The 16,975-nt window shown below is 41.0% G+C and overlaps 1 protein-coding gene across 2 annotated transcripts in view; it reads left to right on the top strand.

Moving 5' to 3' along the window:
* usp34 (ubiquitin specific peptidase 34) overlaps positions 1-16,975 on the top strand; it is a 59,768-nt gene that overhangs the window by 31,869 nt on the left and 10,924 nt on the right. The window contains exons 22-63 of one of the 2 annotated variants that reach the window (XM_026172054.2): positions 1,721-1,834; positions 1,932-2,031; positions 2,176-2,338; positions 2,463-2,589; positions 2,698-2,848; positions 2,943-3,043; positions 3,222-3,437; positions 4,560-4,685; positions 4,793-4,915; positions 5,535-5,618; positions 5,699-5,785; positions 5,912-6,112; positions 6,214-6,296; positions 6,393-6,433; positions 6,524-6,648; positions 7,203-7,355; positions 7,622-7,726; positions 7,891-7,946; positions 8,126-8,430; positions 9,277-9,440; positions 9,523-9,588; positions 9,782-9,928; positions 10,287-10,343; positions 10,569-10,646; positions 11,100-11,194; positions 11,281-11,453; positions 11,540-11,690; positions 11,796-11,874; positions 11,958-12,011; positions 12,097-12,192; positions 12,286-12,350; positions 12,441-12,516; positions 12,962-13,009; positions 13,143-13,208; positions 13,322-13,402; positions 13,978-14,063; positions 15,074-15,242; positions 15,456-15,530; positions 15,729-15,880; positions 15,981-16,134; positions 16,242-16,286; positions 16,510-16,614. In XM_026172054.2, coding sequence (XP_026027839.2) covers positions 1,721-1,834; positions 1,932-2,031; positions 2,176-2,338; positions 2,463-2,589; positions 2,698-2,848; positions 2,943-3,043; positions 3,222-3,437; positions 4,560-4,685; positions 4,793-4,915; positions 5,535-5,618; positions 5,699-5,785; positions 5,912-6,112; positions 6,214-6,296; positions 6,393-6,433; positions 6,524-6,648; positions 7,203-7,355; positions 7,622-7,726; positions 7,891-7,946; positions 8,126-8,430; positions 9,277-9,440; positions 9,523-9,588; positions 9,782-9,928; positions 10,287-10,343; positions 10,569-10,646; positions 11,100-11,194; positions 11,281-11,453; positions 11,540-11,690; positions 11,796-11,874; positions 11,958-12,011; positions 12,097-12,192; positions 12,286-12,350; positions 12,441-12,516; positions 12,962-13,009; positions 13,143-13,208; positions 13,322-13,402; positions 13,978-14,063; positions 15,074-15,242; positions 15,456-15,530; positions 15,729-15,880; positions 15,981-16,134; positions 16,242-16,286; positions 16,510-16,614 — 4,743 coding nt within the window. Of the gene's footprint in view, positions 1-1,720; positions 1,835-1,931; positions 2,032-2,175; positions 2,339-2,462; positions 2,590-2,697; positions 2,849-2,942; positions 3,044-3,221; positions 3,438-4,559; positions 4,686-4,792; positions 4,916-5,534; positions 5,619-5,698; positions 5,786-5,911; positions 6,113-6,213; positions 6,297-6,392; positions 6,434-6,523; positions 6,649-7,202; positions 7,356-7,621; positions 7,727-7,851; positions 7,947-8,125; positions 8,431-9,276; positions 9,441-9,522; positions 9,589-9,781; positions 9,929-10,286; positions 10,344-10,568; positions 10,647-11,099; positions 11,195-11,280; positions 11,454-11,539; positions 11,691-11,795; positions 11,875-11,957; positions 12,012-12,096; positions 12,193-12,285; positions 12,351-12,440; positions 12,517-12,961; positions 13,010-13,142; positions 13,209-13,321; positions 13,403-13,977; positions 14,064-15,073; positions 15,243-15,455; positions 15,531-15,728; positions 15,881-15,980; positions 16,135-16,241; positions 16,287-16,509; positions 16,615-16,975 lie in introns of both variants that reach the window. The other variant, XM_026172052.2, reaches the window with a different exon arrangement.

Below are 16,975 nucleotides of genomic sequence, written 5' to 3'. Positions count from 1 at the left end.
ATGGAATGATGCAGTGACACAGCGTAGGGTCATGTGTTAGTGGCGGGGACAGTCATATGGTTATTGTTCATGTGTCCAACAGCAGAGGGGAAGAAACTGTTCTTATGGCGAGAGGTTCTGGTGCGAATGGACCGGAGCCTCCTGCCTGAGGGGAGCAGGTCAAACAGACTGTGTCCAGGGTGAGAAGGGTCAGCTGAGATCCGAGCTGCACGCCCCAGTGTCCTGGAGGTGTACAGGTCCTGCAAAGATGGGAGTCTGCAACATTGCCGTAGCGCAGGTGATGAAGACTGCATCCCAAGCCCGATTAGTTATGGAGTCTTTTAAAATGTTTTCCATATTTTTGGGGAAGGATCAAATTGTTAATATTACTTTACCTTTTGAAGTAAGTTTCAGCCGAAAATGATAGCGAGGCGTTTCTGTTGAGCTAGCATTTCAGCAAAAAACGTTATAAAATAAAAAAACAGAATAGCCGAAAAATTAACCGTAACAATAGCCACTTCTTAAATTCGTAGTATTCACAGACTGCAGTGTAATTGTTCCAAACTTAAACACTCACCTGATTGTTCGCGCCAGCAGTGTTGTTGGAAGTGTTGTCCATCGTTCACTGAGGGACAAGTTAACAGCAGCCCCCACCCATACAATGCACGCTACCTTGAGAGCATGGGAAATGACCACTTCTCACGTAGTGGCTGGGAAAACGTCTCATAATTGATCAGTTATGGCGTAATTTGTACACATTACTGCTTGAAAGAGCTTTAGTAACTGAGTTTTAGCAGTTATGCATGACATGTTTTCTAAACATTATCAAATAATACAGTGCAGGAGGTGTTTGATAAATTATGTTCATTCCCAGGTTTCCTGAAGGCAACATGAAAAATGGACCATCTTGAGCCTGCAGCGGTCTGCTGTCACTCGTGATTCCCCGCCCCTCTCTGTGTAGCCACGCCCACCAGGCCAAAACAGGGCCAAAAGTCTGTAACTGAAAAATAGAGATCTGAAAGTGAAAAAAAAAAATTGAAGCTGAGAGAAAAATCCGAACCTGAAGAATTTTTTTTGTACATTAATTTAAAAGATCTGAATCTGAAAAAATGTAATCTGAGACTGAATAGAATTTTTAAAAATAATAATAATGAAAAGAAGATTACTGAAAATTTTTAAATAAAGTTTACTCAGAGAAATAATACAAATATTCAAAACGTTTGATTTTATTTTAAATCCAACTCTTTCTTTTTCAAAGTTCACTCTAAAAATGTGACTTTTGCTTTCAGTTTACATATTTTCGATTTCAAATTTTTCTTTTGACTACACAAACATTATGGCCCTGATTTAACTCCATACAGCCACTGTTCCTACCTCTTCATGTTTGTACAGCGGCGAGTCCTTTAAAGTCTCTTTGTGCTTTTTTTCCCCATCTTCGCTTTGTGTTCATACCTAAATACTAAAAGAAAGATCATATGCGTGTCCTCATTAGAATAGGGTTTTGTGTAAGTGTGTGGGACTGTAGCCTCAGGTTTATAGTTTAGAGCTGGAAATAAATAATAAATAAAAAAAACAGGAACAGAATTTATCAGACTATTTCTCATACGTTTATTCAACTGGATGGGTTTAAACTCAGCTGGGGTGGAGCACAATCACGACCCTCTGGGCAGCTTCAGACGAGCAGCAGCCGTGTGTTGATGTTGACTACTTTGTGTTTGTTAATGTCACTGTGTGTCTCCAGATGCCACAGCTGAAACCAGAGACTATCAGCATGACAGGCCTCAACCTCTTTCAGCACCTCTGTAACCTGGCCCGGCTTGCCACTACTGCACTGGACAACGCCTCTAGCTGTGAGGTAAATGGAAACAAAAGCATGTGATGCTCGTAATCAGACATGTTGTCTTCAGACACATTTGAGTAGATGCTTAATTGAGGAATGTCTGTGCCGCCAGCTGTGTGGGATGGACCAGCTGTGGGGGATCGCTCTGAGAGCTCAATCTGCTGATATCAGCCGCGCTGCTATACAGTACATCAACTCCTACTACATCAATGGTCAGTTTTTACTCACTGCACTATGATGAAGTCATATGCTTTGTTATGAAATTGTTGTTTTTGTTCTTCCGTACCAATAAGAACAAGAAGACTTTGAAAAATTGCTGATCTTAATCTATTAATTCTACTTTTGTGTGTCTCCAGCTGGTAAAACAGGACTGGAGAAGGAACAAGAGTTCATAAGGAAATGTATGGAGAGCCTCCTGATGGCTTCTGCCAACTTGGAGAAGGATGCCCACTCCAGTCTGACCAGCATTGAGAGGGGGTTGCTCATGCTCAAAACACACCTGGAGGCGTTCCGGCGCAGGTACACACACCTGGAATGTTTACATTATGAAAAACTCAGTGGTCAAAATCATTTTATATGGGAAAAAAAAAAAAAGCAAACAAACAGTATTGCAGCACATCGTTTCGTCTCTGGTCTGTGGCAGGTTTGCTTACCACCTGCGACAGTGGCAGATCGAGGGGACGGGAATCAGCAGCCACCTTAAAGCTTTGAGTGACAAACAGTCTCTACCTCTTAGGATCGTCTGTCAGCCCGCCGGCCTGCCTGACAAGGTGACACTTTATTAAAAGCAAATAAGTCTTATTGCATAAATACTTATAATGTGCTTCTACAGTACAAGTCAAATGTTTGGACCCACTACCCATTACATATTTCTGCAGATGACCATTGAGATGTATCCCAGTGACCAAGTAGCTGACCTGCGAGCTGAGGTGACCCACTGGTACGAGAACCTGCAGAAGGAGCAGATGAACCATCAGGCTCAGCTGCAGGAATTTGGCCAGAGTGGCCGGCAGCCAGGAGACTTCCCAGGTCAGGTCCCTCCATAAAATATTCTCCCTTGCTTTTGTTTGTGTGTAAATGTGTGAGTGAGTCTGCTAGTGAAATGTTGTCTCGTGTTCTGCAGGTGGTTTGATGGGACCGGTCAGGATGATCTCTTCTGGTCATGAACTTACCACAGACTATGATGAGAAGACTCTGCATGAGCTGGGCTTTAAAGACATGCAGGTAACAGTTTGACTTCTCTTCTGTATAAGAAACGGCCAACAGTAGGACAGACTGCAGTTCAGCTCAAGTCTGAAAGATTGTTTTACATCTTTTAACGTTGTTGTCTAATCATGTAAATTTTGATTACATTTGTTCAGTGCAGATGAGTTTTATGAACCATCTTCTTATCTGATCCCAGATGGTATTTGTGTCTCTGGGAGCTCCACGGAGGGAGAGGAAGGGCGAGGGCATCCAATTGCCTGCCTCCTGTCTTCCACCTCCTCAGAAAGAGCACATTCCTATGCTACTGCTCCTTCAGGAGCCACATCTCACCACACTCTTCGACCTGCTGGAGATGCTGGCTTGCTTCAAACCACCCAGCCCAAACACAGAGAAGGTCCAGGAGAGCCCAGAGGTGGGTATTAGTTATGGAAGAACTCCTGAAGGGATGTATACATCATATGGCTGTTATATTGGCTAAAATGTATGGAAAATTGTATTTACTAGGTATAATATTAGACCACATGTAATAATGCAAAAGAGCAGGTATGAACTGAAACCCAGTTTGAGAGGTGAGGTCACTGAAACACAGAAAACTGTTTTAAGGTGTACCTTTGATTTATGTTAGTTGATGTTCACAGTCATGTTCATCCACATGTATAACTACATTTGTGGGTAAGAGAGATGCCTCAAGTATGCAAAATGGTTAACATTTCTTGCCTTAGTATTAGAAATATGCTAGACTATTTATTTGTATTTAATTAATGCACAACACCATGTTGTCTAAGATGTTATGTTGCCACCTACTACTCACTGGTGTCATCCTTGGTTACTCCATCGCCTGAAGGCAGCATTGTCAGCGTGTTTCTGTGACAGGAAGTTGTAAACAGACAAATTTGAAAGTAAGACGGGTTCGACAGTTCTTTGGCTGAAAAAATGAACCGTTGCATGTAGGTGTTCAGGAGAAATTACATAAACTGACAAACATGAAATGATATAAAAGCATTTAACTGGAACAAAGCATAACCAAATTCAGTACAGATGTGTTTATAAAATAACAAATAACAAAATGTTAAAACACTGTTTGATTTTGGAAGATCAGAATCATTGATTTCTTAAGGCTCTTGAATATGTCCTTTCCTAACTTTGTCCATGAGGGCTGTACTCAGTTTTGGCTATTTTCTTTCAGTTTTCGCAGACTACTTGACATAAATTCTGTTTAATCTGCAAGTAAATTAATCACCAGCCATTGCAGCCATTCCCCAACTCTCTGTGAATGATATTCAAGGTCTTTGATCTGTGCTTGTTGATCAATGGTGATGACAATTTGCATATTAATGATCAAGGAACTGAACTGCCAGCCCATTGTTCACTCAGTCACTTCGATGAGTGACGAAACCTTTCTCCCACTGAGAACGCTACGTCCAGATGAATAGAATCAACCTTTAGGGATTTAGTTACCTGGATGAGCATCAAGACAGTCACCAGGAACATCCCTGCTAACTAAAGTTTTGTTTTGTTTTGTTGTTAAACTCAGAGCGCACGATGCGAGGAGCTTCACCTTCACGCAGAGAATTTGTCTCGTCGAGTTTGGGAGCTGCTCATGCTGCTTCCCACCTGTCCCAAAATGTTGCAGGCCTTCCAGAACATCTCAGATGATACGGTCAGTCATCCTGTTTAAATAAGGGCTCTTCAAGAGTTTGTTGTTGATCGCACAAACATAGAATAACTAAATTTGCTTTTAATTTTGTGTTTTTATTTTGTCTGAAGAATGGCGAGGGTTTGTGTTGGAAGGAGCTGCTGAGGATTAAAAGTCCTCACAAGCTGCTGTACGCTCTAGAGATCATCGAGGCTCTGGGAAAGCCCAATCGACGCATCCACAGAGAGTCAACAGTAAGACAGATAAAGGATTGATGGCCTCTTTCTGTCCGCAGGATCCGCTGCCAAGTGTGGAATCTGTAGATGTTAATATAGGGACACGAGTCGAGTTAAAACAAATTAACTAAGTGGTAGCACCATTACTGCGACTATAGTCTGACTGTAGACACTTTTGTTTTTTAAATTGAGGTACAACTTGTAATCCCAAATATATTTAAATGTAAAGTCACTAAAATCAATATGCTGGGTGCTCTGTACAGTACAGTGAAAAAAGTTTTTGCCCCTTTCTTTAAATATTTGTCACACTTAAATTTTTCAGATTGATAAATTGATAAAAAAGATAACCCAAGAAAATATAAAAATAATTTTTTAAATCATGAGTTCATTTTTGAAGGGAAAAAAGCTATACAAGACTTGCGTAAAAAAGTAATTGGCCCTTAAATCCAGAAAAGTTTGGGTAGTTTCTTTCCCCCTATTTGGACTAAAGCCGGCATTAAAAACATTCCATAAATAATGATGCTTTTACAGTGCAATGCGTGTTTCATGGAGAACTTGGCATCATCGTTTCAAAAACGTAAAATTGTGTTAGTGACAGTATTACTATTTTACTTAGTTCTTGCTTGTTCGTTCCCAGGGCAGCTATAGTGACCTGTATCCAGACTCGGACGACTCCAGTGAGGATCAGATAGAAAACAGCAAAAACACCTGGAGCTGCAAGGTACAGCACAACACTAACTCAAGCAGGATGGAAATCAAATTCCTCTCAATCCTGGCTTTAATTGTCTTCTTCTTCTTTAGTTTGTTTCATCTGGAGGTTTACAGCTGCTTTTGGAAATTTTTAATTCGGGCATCCTCGAACCCAAAGACCAAGAATCCTGGACAGTGGTGAGACAGTTTAGTCTACCTTTGTCATTTTCTACATTTTCAGTAGATAGTAGATGTATTTTATGAGCATATTATTGGACAGACTAATATAAGTAAGTGTTTGGTTTGATGTCCTTTTATCTATAGTGGCTGCTGGACTGTCTGGCCTGCCTGCTGAAGCTGATCTGCCAGTTTGCTGTAGACCCTGCAGACTTGGATTTAGCCTACCACGATGTCTTCTCCTGGTCAGGCCTCTCCGACAGCCAACGTAAAAGGGCATGGCCAGGCAAATCGCGCAAATCCACTGTAGATCATGGCAAAGGCCTGCACATCCCTCGACTGACTGAAGTAACTATTCCAGCTGACTTGTAATGCTTTGTAGCAGAAACTGCCAACAGGACGTTTCTGACTTCTGGATCTTTATCATCGGCTCTTCTGTCTGTTCGCAGGTGTTCCTCAGCCTTGTTCAAGGCACCAACCTGATCCAGCGACTAATCAATGTGGCCTACACTTATGACAACCTTGCACACAGGTTTGCCATACAAAAGCTCAAAAATGTGTTCTTTACTTTTAAATGGACAGCATAGTTGACATGTTTGTTGTTGTTTTTGTTTGTTTTTGTTTGCAGAGTTCTGAAGGCTCAGTCTGACCACAGGTCTCGACACGAAGGTAAGGATTTTACATTTTCAGACGGTGATCATGCTAAAAATGTTAAAAGAAGTAAGCTGGTGGAGTGTGACAGTAATGTTTTACCCACAGTGACTCACTATTCCATGTGGCTGCTGGTGAGCTGGGCTCACTGCTCTTCAACAGTGAAATCCAGTCTGGCTGACAGCGACCACCTGCACGACTGGCTGAAAAAACTCACCCTCCTGATTCCTGAGGTGAGTCTAACATCCACAGCTCCATCACAAGTCAAGAGATATTAATTTACTCCATAAAAAGGTAGAAGTTTTCTTAATGGTCTTGTGATGTTGTATGACCGTATAGATGGATCATTTTTGTGCTTTCTTGAGCTCTCAGTAGCATTTTACCGGGACAATGGATGTCAAAAATATTAATCCTTAATCCTCAGGTGGACTTTAAAAACCATTCACATCTAAACTGGTCCCAGTCACACCTGTTAAAATGTTCATGAATTTTGTTCCAGACTTGTTTTAGAAATCTTTAACACTCAATTCAGTTGTTTTTGTAATTACTATTACAGCCTGATGAGGGCGACAAGTTCACATTTCTTTGAGGATAATTTATGCAATTCAGTTGTTTGATACCTGAATGCTTCAAGTTTGTTTCATACTTCTGTCGGGTCCTCGCCGTATTAGCAGCAGGGCAGTAGAGCACAAGCAAGATTGTGGTTCAGACTTTAGTCGTTTAATCAGCATGTCAGTATGCTTCACTTTATCATCATTTTGTTGAGGTGCGTTGTTTTTCTTTGTAGCCGGCAGTGAGACACGAGGCATGTAATGGCCTGTACAAGTTGTCTCTGTCAGGTCTGGAGGGAGGAGAGTCCATCAACAGATCCTTCCTGCTGCTCGCCGCCTCCACACTGCTCAAGTTCCTGCCTGACGCCCAGGCCCTCAAACCACTAAGGGTAGGTCTCGCACTCAAGTAGCTCAGCCTCTTAAAGTACTGGAAGCGGTACGCTTGTCAGTACTCCTCAGAGGCAACGTTGGACTCAGTTTGACCTTTGCTACTTTGAATCTGGTTTGTTTCTACTAAGCCTTGTTTCTCACATTGGTTTAATGCAGCAGAACCTGAAATGCACTCTATTAGATCACATCATGAGACTTTAAGAGTTGATGAATTAACGTTTCATTGGGATGTTCTTAAGCAGTAACTGTGCATTTATATTTGCAGGTCGAAGACTATGAAGAGGAGCCTCTGTTAAGGACGGGCTGTAAGGAATACTTCTGGCTGCTCTGCAAACTCATCGATAACATCCACGTTAAAGATGCGAGCCAGGTGGGAACGTCAAACCACAATGCTGATGATCATACCAACCTGTTGATTTAGTAGATTTGAGTTTGTAGTAACGTTTTGATTTTTGTATTGAGCTGCTGCTAGTATTGATCTGTTTGAACTCACAGAAGGTCTCTCCCTCTCTGTCGCTGGCCGGCTCGATGCAGACCACCCTGCTGGACCTGGATGCTCTTGCCCGACATCTTGCCGACTGCATTAGGAGGTTTGATTGTCACAAACTGAATTTTATGCTCCGTATACAAAGATTTAAAGGATGTTTGCATTTTGCTGAAAGTTCATGCTGACAATATTACTGATGGCAGTGGCTTTTAAAATTAAACCAAATGGCAAATTTCTACAATTGATACTGCTTTGATGTAAACATAACTCTTTCACTTCCAGCCGTGAGATCTTGGACCAACAAGATGGAACAATCGAAGACGATGGCCTGACAGGGCTCCTTCGTCTTGCCACCAGCGTCCTCAAACACAAGCCTCCTTTTAAGTTCTCCCGTGAGGGGCAGGAGTTTCTGAGGGATGTCTACAACCTCCTCTTCCTCCTCCCCAGTCTGGTTGACCGTGCTCAGCCCAAGTGCAAGTCCCACGCTGCAAGGGCCGCCGCCTATGATCTGTTGGTGGAGACGGTGAAGGGCTCGGTAGAAAACTATCGGCTGCTCCATAATTGGGTCATGTCTCAGCACATGCAGGGTGAAGAGCTTCACTTTTTGATTACTTTTATTTGGTAGTGCTCTTTCTGTAGTTTATTTTACTTCTGTGTACTGTTTCTGTCTGTATATGCAAGCTACACTCTGTGTCAGTAGTCCTCTAGGTCAGTGATCTGACTCAATGTAAGCTTTGCCACAGTGAATCCAGTCTTCTTCTACAAGACATTGACCCACAATTGGGACTAATGCTGAAGAGACTGGGACACTTTTTGTTGTGAAAGAGTTTTAAAGAGCACTATGAGCTGAAACTACAAAGCTCTACAGAAGTGCAGAATCCTATCATTATTTTAAACTTAATTTTAGATATGTTTTTACACCATGCCTAATTTTAATCATAGCTTTAACAACCAGATTACCAGACTGTTCTCCAAGTTTAGTTTGTTTTAAGGCCATCTGTAATTATGTCGGAAAAGGTTTTGGGCGAGTTGGAAATTCCATTTGCAACCCAATAATACATAGGTGTCAGACTTTGGCCCGCAGCCTAATTACATTTGGCCTGCGAAGCCACACCAAATGACTATCAGAGCTGGCCTACTGGTATTATACAGCTAATATATATAGTTTAGTATTAAGCTTTGCTTGTTCCATATTCAGTTTTTCAGCAAAACCTGTTTGAGTCCATAAGAAAAGATTCATTCTTATATCTGGAGGAAGATTCCCCCCCCCCCCCAATAAATATTAACGTTAGCCCGCGACTTTGTTCCAGTTTTGGCCCACTGTGTATTTGAGTTTGACACCCCTGCAATAATGCAACTGCCAGTTTGAATAATTTAATAAAAGGACAGGTGTGACACAGAACTCAAACTTTCTTTTAATCTTTTGCTTCTAGGCTCTCATGCTCCATACAAGTGGGACTACTGGCCCCATGACGACGTCCGGGCTGAGTGCCGCTTCGTGGGTCTGACCAACCTGGGAGCAACATGCTACCTGGCCTCTACCATTCAGCAGCTCTATATGATCCCTGAGGCCCGCCAGGCTGTCTTCACTGCCAAGGTCAGTATCTGAAAGATTGTTACAATAACGTCATTAAAATTCAAATGGCACACAGGTCCTCACCCTCTGTGTTTGCGTGCAGTACGCTGAAGATATCAAACACAAGACAACACTGCTGGAGCTGCAGAAGATGTTCACATATCTCATGGTGAGTTTTGATTTTAGTCCTTCCCTTCTGTCTGTCGTATTTGTTTAAAACTACAGTCACTAGTAGAGTAACTTTTAACACCCGTTCAGTTTCTGAAGATCTGGACGATTGGACTTTTTTTCCGAGCACCACAGACGGCAAAATCAGAAGGTTTGGTGAGATGGATTATCTGTGTTAATCTGTGTGTTTTCAGGAGAGTGAGAGAAAAGCATACAACCCCCGGCCATTTTGTAAAACCTACACAATGGACAAACAGCCTCTTAACACCGGCGAGCAGAAAGACATGACAGAGTTCTTCACCGACCTCATCACCAAGATAGAAGAGATGTCCCAGGAGCTGGTGAGCATACATCTTTACATACACACAAATTATATATTTAATGCTTTAAAGGATTCAAACACTAATTTCCAGATTGGAGCAGGTGCCACTTATTACTGATCTTCATAAAACCTTTAGTGTTCATCTCTGCCATTCAGAAAATCACAATAATCTCTCTATAGCACTATACATATTAAGAAGTAGATTGTTTGTATAAAAAGTACATATCCAAATAAGATGTTGTTATTATACAAATGATGACCACAAATATTATGCAATATTAAAGATAATTTTAAGAGCATGAGTAATAGTTCAGGCATCATAGTACATGTTAAAGTTGATTAATAAGCTGATGTATCTTAATTATCTACGTTGACAGAAAAACACAGTGAAGACTCTGTTTGGAGGTGTCATCACCAACAATGTGGTGTCTCTGGTGAGTGCGGGAATTGATTTTGAAAGGAGGAATATTAAATTGAAGGAAAACTGTTTTGAGAACAACAAAGCACAGCTGAATTTCGTGTTTATTTTAATACCTCACACAAATGTAGTTATTTTTAAAACTACAAAGGTTACAGTAGATGAGTTAAGGGTTCCACAGACTCAGCGTGAGGTACATTTTCTGCCATTGTTTTTTCTCACTGTTCTGTGTCTCCCACAGGACTGTGACCATGTCAGTCAGACTGCAGAGGAGTTCTACACAGTCAGATGTCAGGTGGCAGACATGAAGAACATCTATGTGAGTGGGGCGAAAATGTTACGCAAGTTTGAAGCTCACCTGTGATTCTTACAGCTTCAGTGGAGATCAACCTCTGCCACATAAACAGTCCTGCACAAACCACAATGGTTCTGAAAAGTGCAGTCCATTTTTGTTTGTTTTGTTTTTTTGTATACAGAAATCTTGTATGTAAATGATACTCATTAGAATAAAAAAGAAGACTAAAGCAGGGTTGCTACCATATACCGATGCAGTATGGTTCAGCTTCCATCAGTTTCATATTCAGACCCAAAATTAGTTAAATGCTCATCTTGAGGGTTTAGAAAAAGCCATTGCTCAACAAGGAGTGATGTCACATGCATCTTTTACCAACTAAGAGAGAAAACACAAACTTTTGTCTTTTGTTCTCTAAACCAAAGTGCACTGCAGACTTTTCCTTCTTTGATGTATTTGTGCTTTGTTATCTTTCCTCAGGAGTCTCTGGATGAAGTGACCATCAAAGACACCCTGGAGGGTGACAACATGTACACCTGCTCACAGTGTGGAAAGAAGGTCCGCGCAGAGAAAAGGTCAGAACGATTTAAAATCCTGAAAAAAATAATGCCCCTCTCTCAACACAGTGTCTCACCATGTCTCACTGTGTCTCTTTACACAGGGCCTGCTTTAAGAAACTGCCTCGCATCCTGAGCTTCAACACAATGAGATACACCTTTAACATGGTGACCATGATGAAGGAGAAGGTCAACACCCACTTCTCCTTCCCCCTGCGCCTCGACATGACGCCTTACACTGAGGATTTCCTCATGGGCAAAGGGGAGCGCAAAGAGGGTTAGTTTCTGTTCACCCAGTCGGACATTTATTGTGTACTGATGATTGTAATTGACTCTTCAAGTGTTGCCTTCCATGGGCCTCAGGTTTTCGAGAGGAGGGTGAAGCAAAGGTCACAGAGAGCTATGAGTATGACCTCATTGGCGTCACTGTGCACACGGGCACAGCAGATGGCGGCCATTACTACAGCTTCATCCGGGACATTGTCAACCCCCATGCCTACAAGAACAATAAATGGTGATGGATGATGCATATTAAAGTTTTAATAATCAGTCTTTAAACCCAAAAAGTGAGTGACTGTCATAGGACGCCACCATCTCAAAGGTTTATCTTGTCCTCCAGGTACCTTTTCAATGATGCAGAGGTAAAACCCTTTGACTCAGCTCAGCTGGCCTCTGAGTGCTTTGGTGGAGAGATGACGGTATGAGCGAGAGTTGCAAGATAAATACTACCACTTAATTCCACGTGTAATCTCTAATTTCACCTACTTTATTTATCTTTTAGACTAAAACCTACGACTCTGTCACTGACAAGTTTATGGACTTCTCCTTTGAGAAGGTGAGAATTTCTGGTCCATTTTTGTAGTTTTTATCCTCTGTGTTTGATCCAGAAGGTAACAATGAAATGATAATCAAACTTTCAGACACACAGTGCCTACATGCTCTTCTACAAGAGAGTGGAACCGGAGGATGACAATGGGAAGGACTTTAGTTTTGATGTCTCTCCTGATCTACTTGAGGTACTGACTGTGCTTTTTTTCTTTTAAACGTAGCAGATCTCTGTGCATTACTCCTATTAAATCCCTCATTTAATGTCCAACTCTCTCTTTCAGTGGATTTGGCACGACAACATGCAGTTTCTGCAGGATAAAAACATATTTGAACACACCTACTTTGGGTGAGCATAAATCAGTTTGTATTTTTGGTCACATCTTATTGGCCTTTTTGATCACTACTCACTCAATGGCACGACTTGTCATTGTTTCAGCTTCATGTGGCAGCTCTGCAGCAGCATCCCCAGCACCCTGCCAGACCCCAAAGCTGTCTCCCTCATGACTGCCAAGGTGAGAAGTAATACAAGCATTTAGCTATTATTTTCTGGCTTTTATTGACTTGAAACCTGGATTTTTGAGAAAATGTATAAACTGTAATTGTGCGAATTACTTTTTAAAATAAAAAGACTTTTTTGTTTTCACTTTACTACTACAAAAGTACTAAAAATGGAACAGTTCTCTCTTAAAATAAGGAAACTAGCTACTTCCTAGCTACTTTGGGTTTTGGATAAAACACACTGGAATAACAGCTGGCTGAAGCCCAATCTAGAAAATGAAAATGGGTAAAAGTTTCTGCATCTTTTACTCAGAAAGATGTTATTTTAATCTATTTTCTAACTGACCGCATTTTCTAAAAATATTTATACCATGCTGCGTGATGTCACTGATTTGCAATGCTAATTAGTTTAACTAAAACTTGCTTTTCTACTGTTGTTTTTTCCCCTTTCATTTGCAGCTCAGCACATCCTTTGTCCTTGAGACTTTCATTCACTCCAAGGAGAAGGTAATGCACACTCATCCTTATCACTGTTATCATTTTCTGAGTGTTGTTAATTTGTAAAGATAAGTGGAAAGAAAGGGGAGGAGGAAGGAAGTTACTGATAGACTGTTAATCCTTTCTGCTCTGCTACCTCCAGCCCACCATGCTGCAGTGGATTGAACTGCTGACCAAACAGTTCAACAACAGCCAGGCCGCCTGCGAGGTTTGAGTTTTAAACCTTTTTTATTCTGGTGATTACAGCAAAGTAAATGGATACTGTGAATAAACTTTTTTCTTTTTTTTGCACAACCTTTGATCATTATTTTTCTGTTTCAGTGGTTTTTAGACCGGATGGCTGATGACAACTGGTGGCCGATGCAGATCCTAATAAAGTGTCCCAATCAGATTGTCAGACAGGTCAGGGACAAGTCATAAAACATCACTGTACACAAAACAAACCTCAAAAAACAACAACATTCACAATACTGAAACTGGACTAATGTGCTCAAAAATACTAATTGTGTAGCTAAAGGGGAAAAAATGATGTGGCACGACGGAAGGAGAGCAGCAAGAGTGAAAGGGTGTATGGTTTGGAGAAGGTGGCTCTGACCTAAAAGACAGGCAGAGCTCGACGTAGTGGAAGATTAGAAAACTAGACAGGCAAGACTGAGAATGTTTAGACATGTGCACATATGGGACAGTGGATATATTGGATCCCAGGCAGGAGTTAAAGGGGAAAAAACAGAAGGTTCATTTATGTAGTGAACGAAGACACAGGCAGATGTGTGATTCTAAGAAAAGGGTTAGATTGAGGTGGAGGAGACAGTACTACACCAAAACGACTCATAAGTACTTATATTTTATTTTTTCCCCAATGTTTATAGCTATATTGTAACTCTTTTTACGTCATTCTGAACTTATTGTCAGTGGAAGTTTGTCTTTAAATTGACTTTTAAATGTAAATTTTCTTGTTTTAATTTGTTGTCTTCCAGATGTTCCAGAGGTTGTGTATTCACGTTATCCAGAGGTTGCGGCCAGTTCATGCTCATCTCTACCTGCAGCCTGGCATGGAGGATGGGTATGTCACTCATTATTGTGGGACAGGTTTCCCTGATCAAAACATTTTCTCCAAGATTAGGAGTCTCAAAGTCTTCCATTAAGGCCTTTTCACACCGAACATGCAAAGTCTGTGCAAATATTTTGTGCATTAAAAATAGTTTTCAACTAAACCATTCTTAATGTAGCTGTTCATGTAAATTCACTAGACAAATTATTATTATTATTATTATCCAAATAATAGATCTGACCAACTGGATGACTGCATTTGGCAGCAAGTGCGCTCCTATGACGATTCGTGCATCGGTACTGAATGTACACTGATAGTTCTCTTTCATAGCATTCATTTCGTGTCTCACTATGAGACTGCCTCCTGCGAGACTTCATCAGAAGCTTAAATGCCATTACGCCAGACGTTACCGCAGGGGTGGGGGAACTCTGGGCCTCAAAGGCCGGTGTCCTGCAGGTTTTAGATGTGTCCTTGATCCAACACAGCTGATTGAAATGGCTAAATTATGCCTTACAGGCTGGCTAAGTGACACCCATGTCAGGAGGGACTAGTGCCTCCCTGTATAATAGGCTGACATAGCGTTAATGTCATTCAAAAACCTCTTCTCGCTTTTCGGAAGGAACCGAAAGCCTTTAAGATTGTATCATTTTGTTTATTTTACTTCTTTTCCTACTGGGATAAAGATCAAATAAAGCAAAAATAAGAAAAAAATCGACCACACTGTTACTTAAAACACTGGCCCAGAATTTTACAGTTCATCCCTGCTATCTTTATTGCTTAGCAACACAACCCACTTAAATCTCATGTGGTACATTTTTGCCATGCAAGGTGTGCAGCACAAACACAGTGTTGTGTCTGTGAAATCAGATGGCCACACAGATCCAAGCAGGAGCTACGTGTCACTCAGTGTCTGTGCCACACTAGACTCTGAGAAAAAAACTTGTGGCTCCACATGAACTAAAGAGTTTAGATGTGTCATTAGATACCTCAGTCTCAGAACCTCTGCTCCTGTGTCTGTTCAGCTCTGACGACATGGATGGGCCAGTGGAGGATATCGGCAGCCGGTCCTGTGTCACTCGCTTTGTTAAGACCCTCCTCTCTATCATGGAGCACGGCGTCAAGCCTCACAGCAAACACCTGACTGAGTACTTCGCTTTTCTGTATGAGTTTGCCAAGATGGGCGAGGAGGAGGTAAATTGAGTTTTGCAGCCTGAAATCACTTAGTGTGGAAAAAAAAAAAAAAGAAACCTGACACTATTTTGCTTTTTCTTTGGGTCTTTCTTCTCAGCTAACAGTTGACACAGCATGATTTTGAGTCCTTTTTTAGTTTCATAAATGTGGTTTGGTTATTTTCCCCCTTCCTTGTTAAAAACGATTAATATTTTTTGTGTTTTGTGTCCACAGAGTCAGTTCCTGTTGTCACTACAAGCCATTTCTATCATGGTGCATTTCTACATGGGAACAAAAGGCCCTGAGAATGTAAGCTTACACACTGCTTATATTTCACAACTCATTTATTTACAGTAATATTATCAAAGAGAGATTTAATCTGAATGGTTCTGTTTCTTTGTAATATTATTTGTCTTTTTTAAATGAAGTAACACCCAGCCTGTAGTTATATTGTGTTTAGAAGACATGACCTAATTATAAGAAGGACCTAACCAACGTCCTTCTCAGCCTCAGGTAGAGGTGCTGTCAGAGGAGGAAGGAGAGGAGGAGGACGAGGAAGAAGACATCTTGTCTCTGGCTGAAGAAAAATATCGTCCTGCAGCTTTGGAGAAGATGATCGCACTCATTGCTCTGCTGGTGGAGCAGTCTCGCTCTGAGAGGTGCGAGTATACAACATGCATGCATTTTTCTGTTTAGATTCATTCTCATTAGAATTAAGCATTCAAGCAGCCACTGTGTTCTCCTCACCTCTCTGTCCAGACATCTGACTCTGTCCCAGAGCGACATGGCAGCGCTGACTGGAGGGAAGGGCTTCCCTTTCCTCTTCCAGCACATCAGAGATGGCATCAACATCAGGCAGACCTGTAACCTCATATTTAGCCTCTGTCGCTATAATAACCGGCTGGCTGAACATGTATGTTTGTAGGAAATGGACTGAGTAAATGTTGCAATGACTGCCACCTATACAAGTGTAAAATGCATCCATTTAAATTTTCTCATGTTGAATGCTTCTCTCTGCAGATTGTGTCGATGCTCTTCACCTCGATTGCAAAGCTGACTCCTGAGGTAAGCACCACAGAAATGAAACTGGGCTTAAAATCATCTTTATTTGAAAAAACAATCGAATCTAGCCTTTGTTCATTTTGTTTTCCTGAATAGATAGAAACTGAACTTCTGTCTATTCACGTTTGTTAACTTGCCTTTGTAATAACGCTTAATAAACCATTTAAAAATATGGTGTAGTGATACAAAAATGATTTTTCATGACCCCCCCCTTAAATTCTGTTAGGCTGCCAATCCTTTCTTCAAGCTGCTAACAATGTTGATGGAGTTTGCGGGTGGACCTCCGGGGATGCCTTCCTTTGCTTCCTACATTCTCCAAAGGATCTGGGAGGTAAACCCTGACACACTAATATTTTCCATTTGTTTAGATCTAATAAAAGGATTTAATGTAATATGTAGTTATCATTATCAAAAGAAAACCTCTCTGGGTTTTGTTAAATACAGGTCTTCAAAAAGTTGATCAAATGTCATTTACTAGAAATAATATTAGTTATAATTTTGGTGCTTTGCCAAAATTTGATCCTTTTAGGCTGGACAAAACTATACTGCATAAAAATATGGTTTCCTTTGTTTATAGTTCAATAGTTGCTTCCAACATTCATTTCAACATTTCAGGTTGCTCAGAAAATTTCTGTTTCTGGCTTTGTTATAACCCCAAATCACTATTTTAATGATTTGGGGTTTTTTAACCA

The sequence above is a fragment of the Astatotilapia calliptera genome, chromosome 6 (assembly GCF_964374335.1).
Source record: "Astatotilapia calliptera chromosome 6, fAstCal68.1, whole genome shotgun sequence".
Classification (NCBI taxonomy): domain Eukaryota; kingdom Metazoa; phylum Chordata; class Actinopteri; order Cichliformes; family Cichlidae; genus Astatotilapia; species Astatotilapia calliptera.
This window is presented reverse-complemented; position numbering and strand designations above follow the sequence as displayed.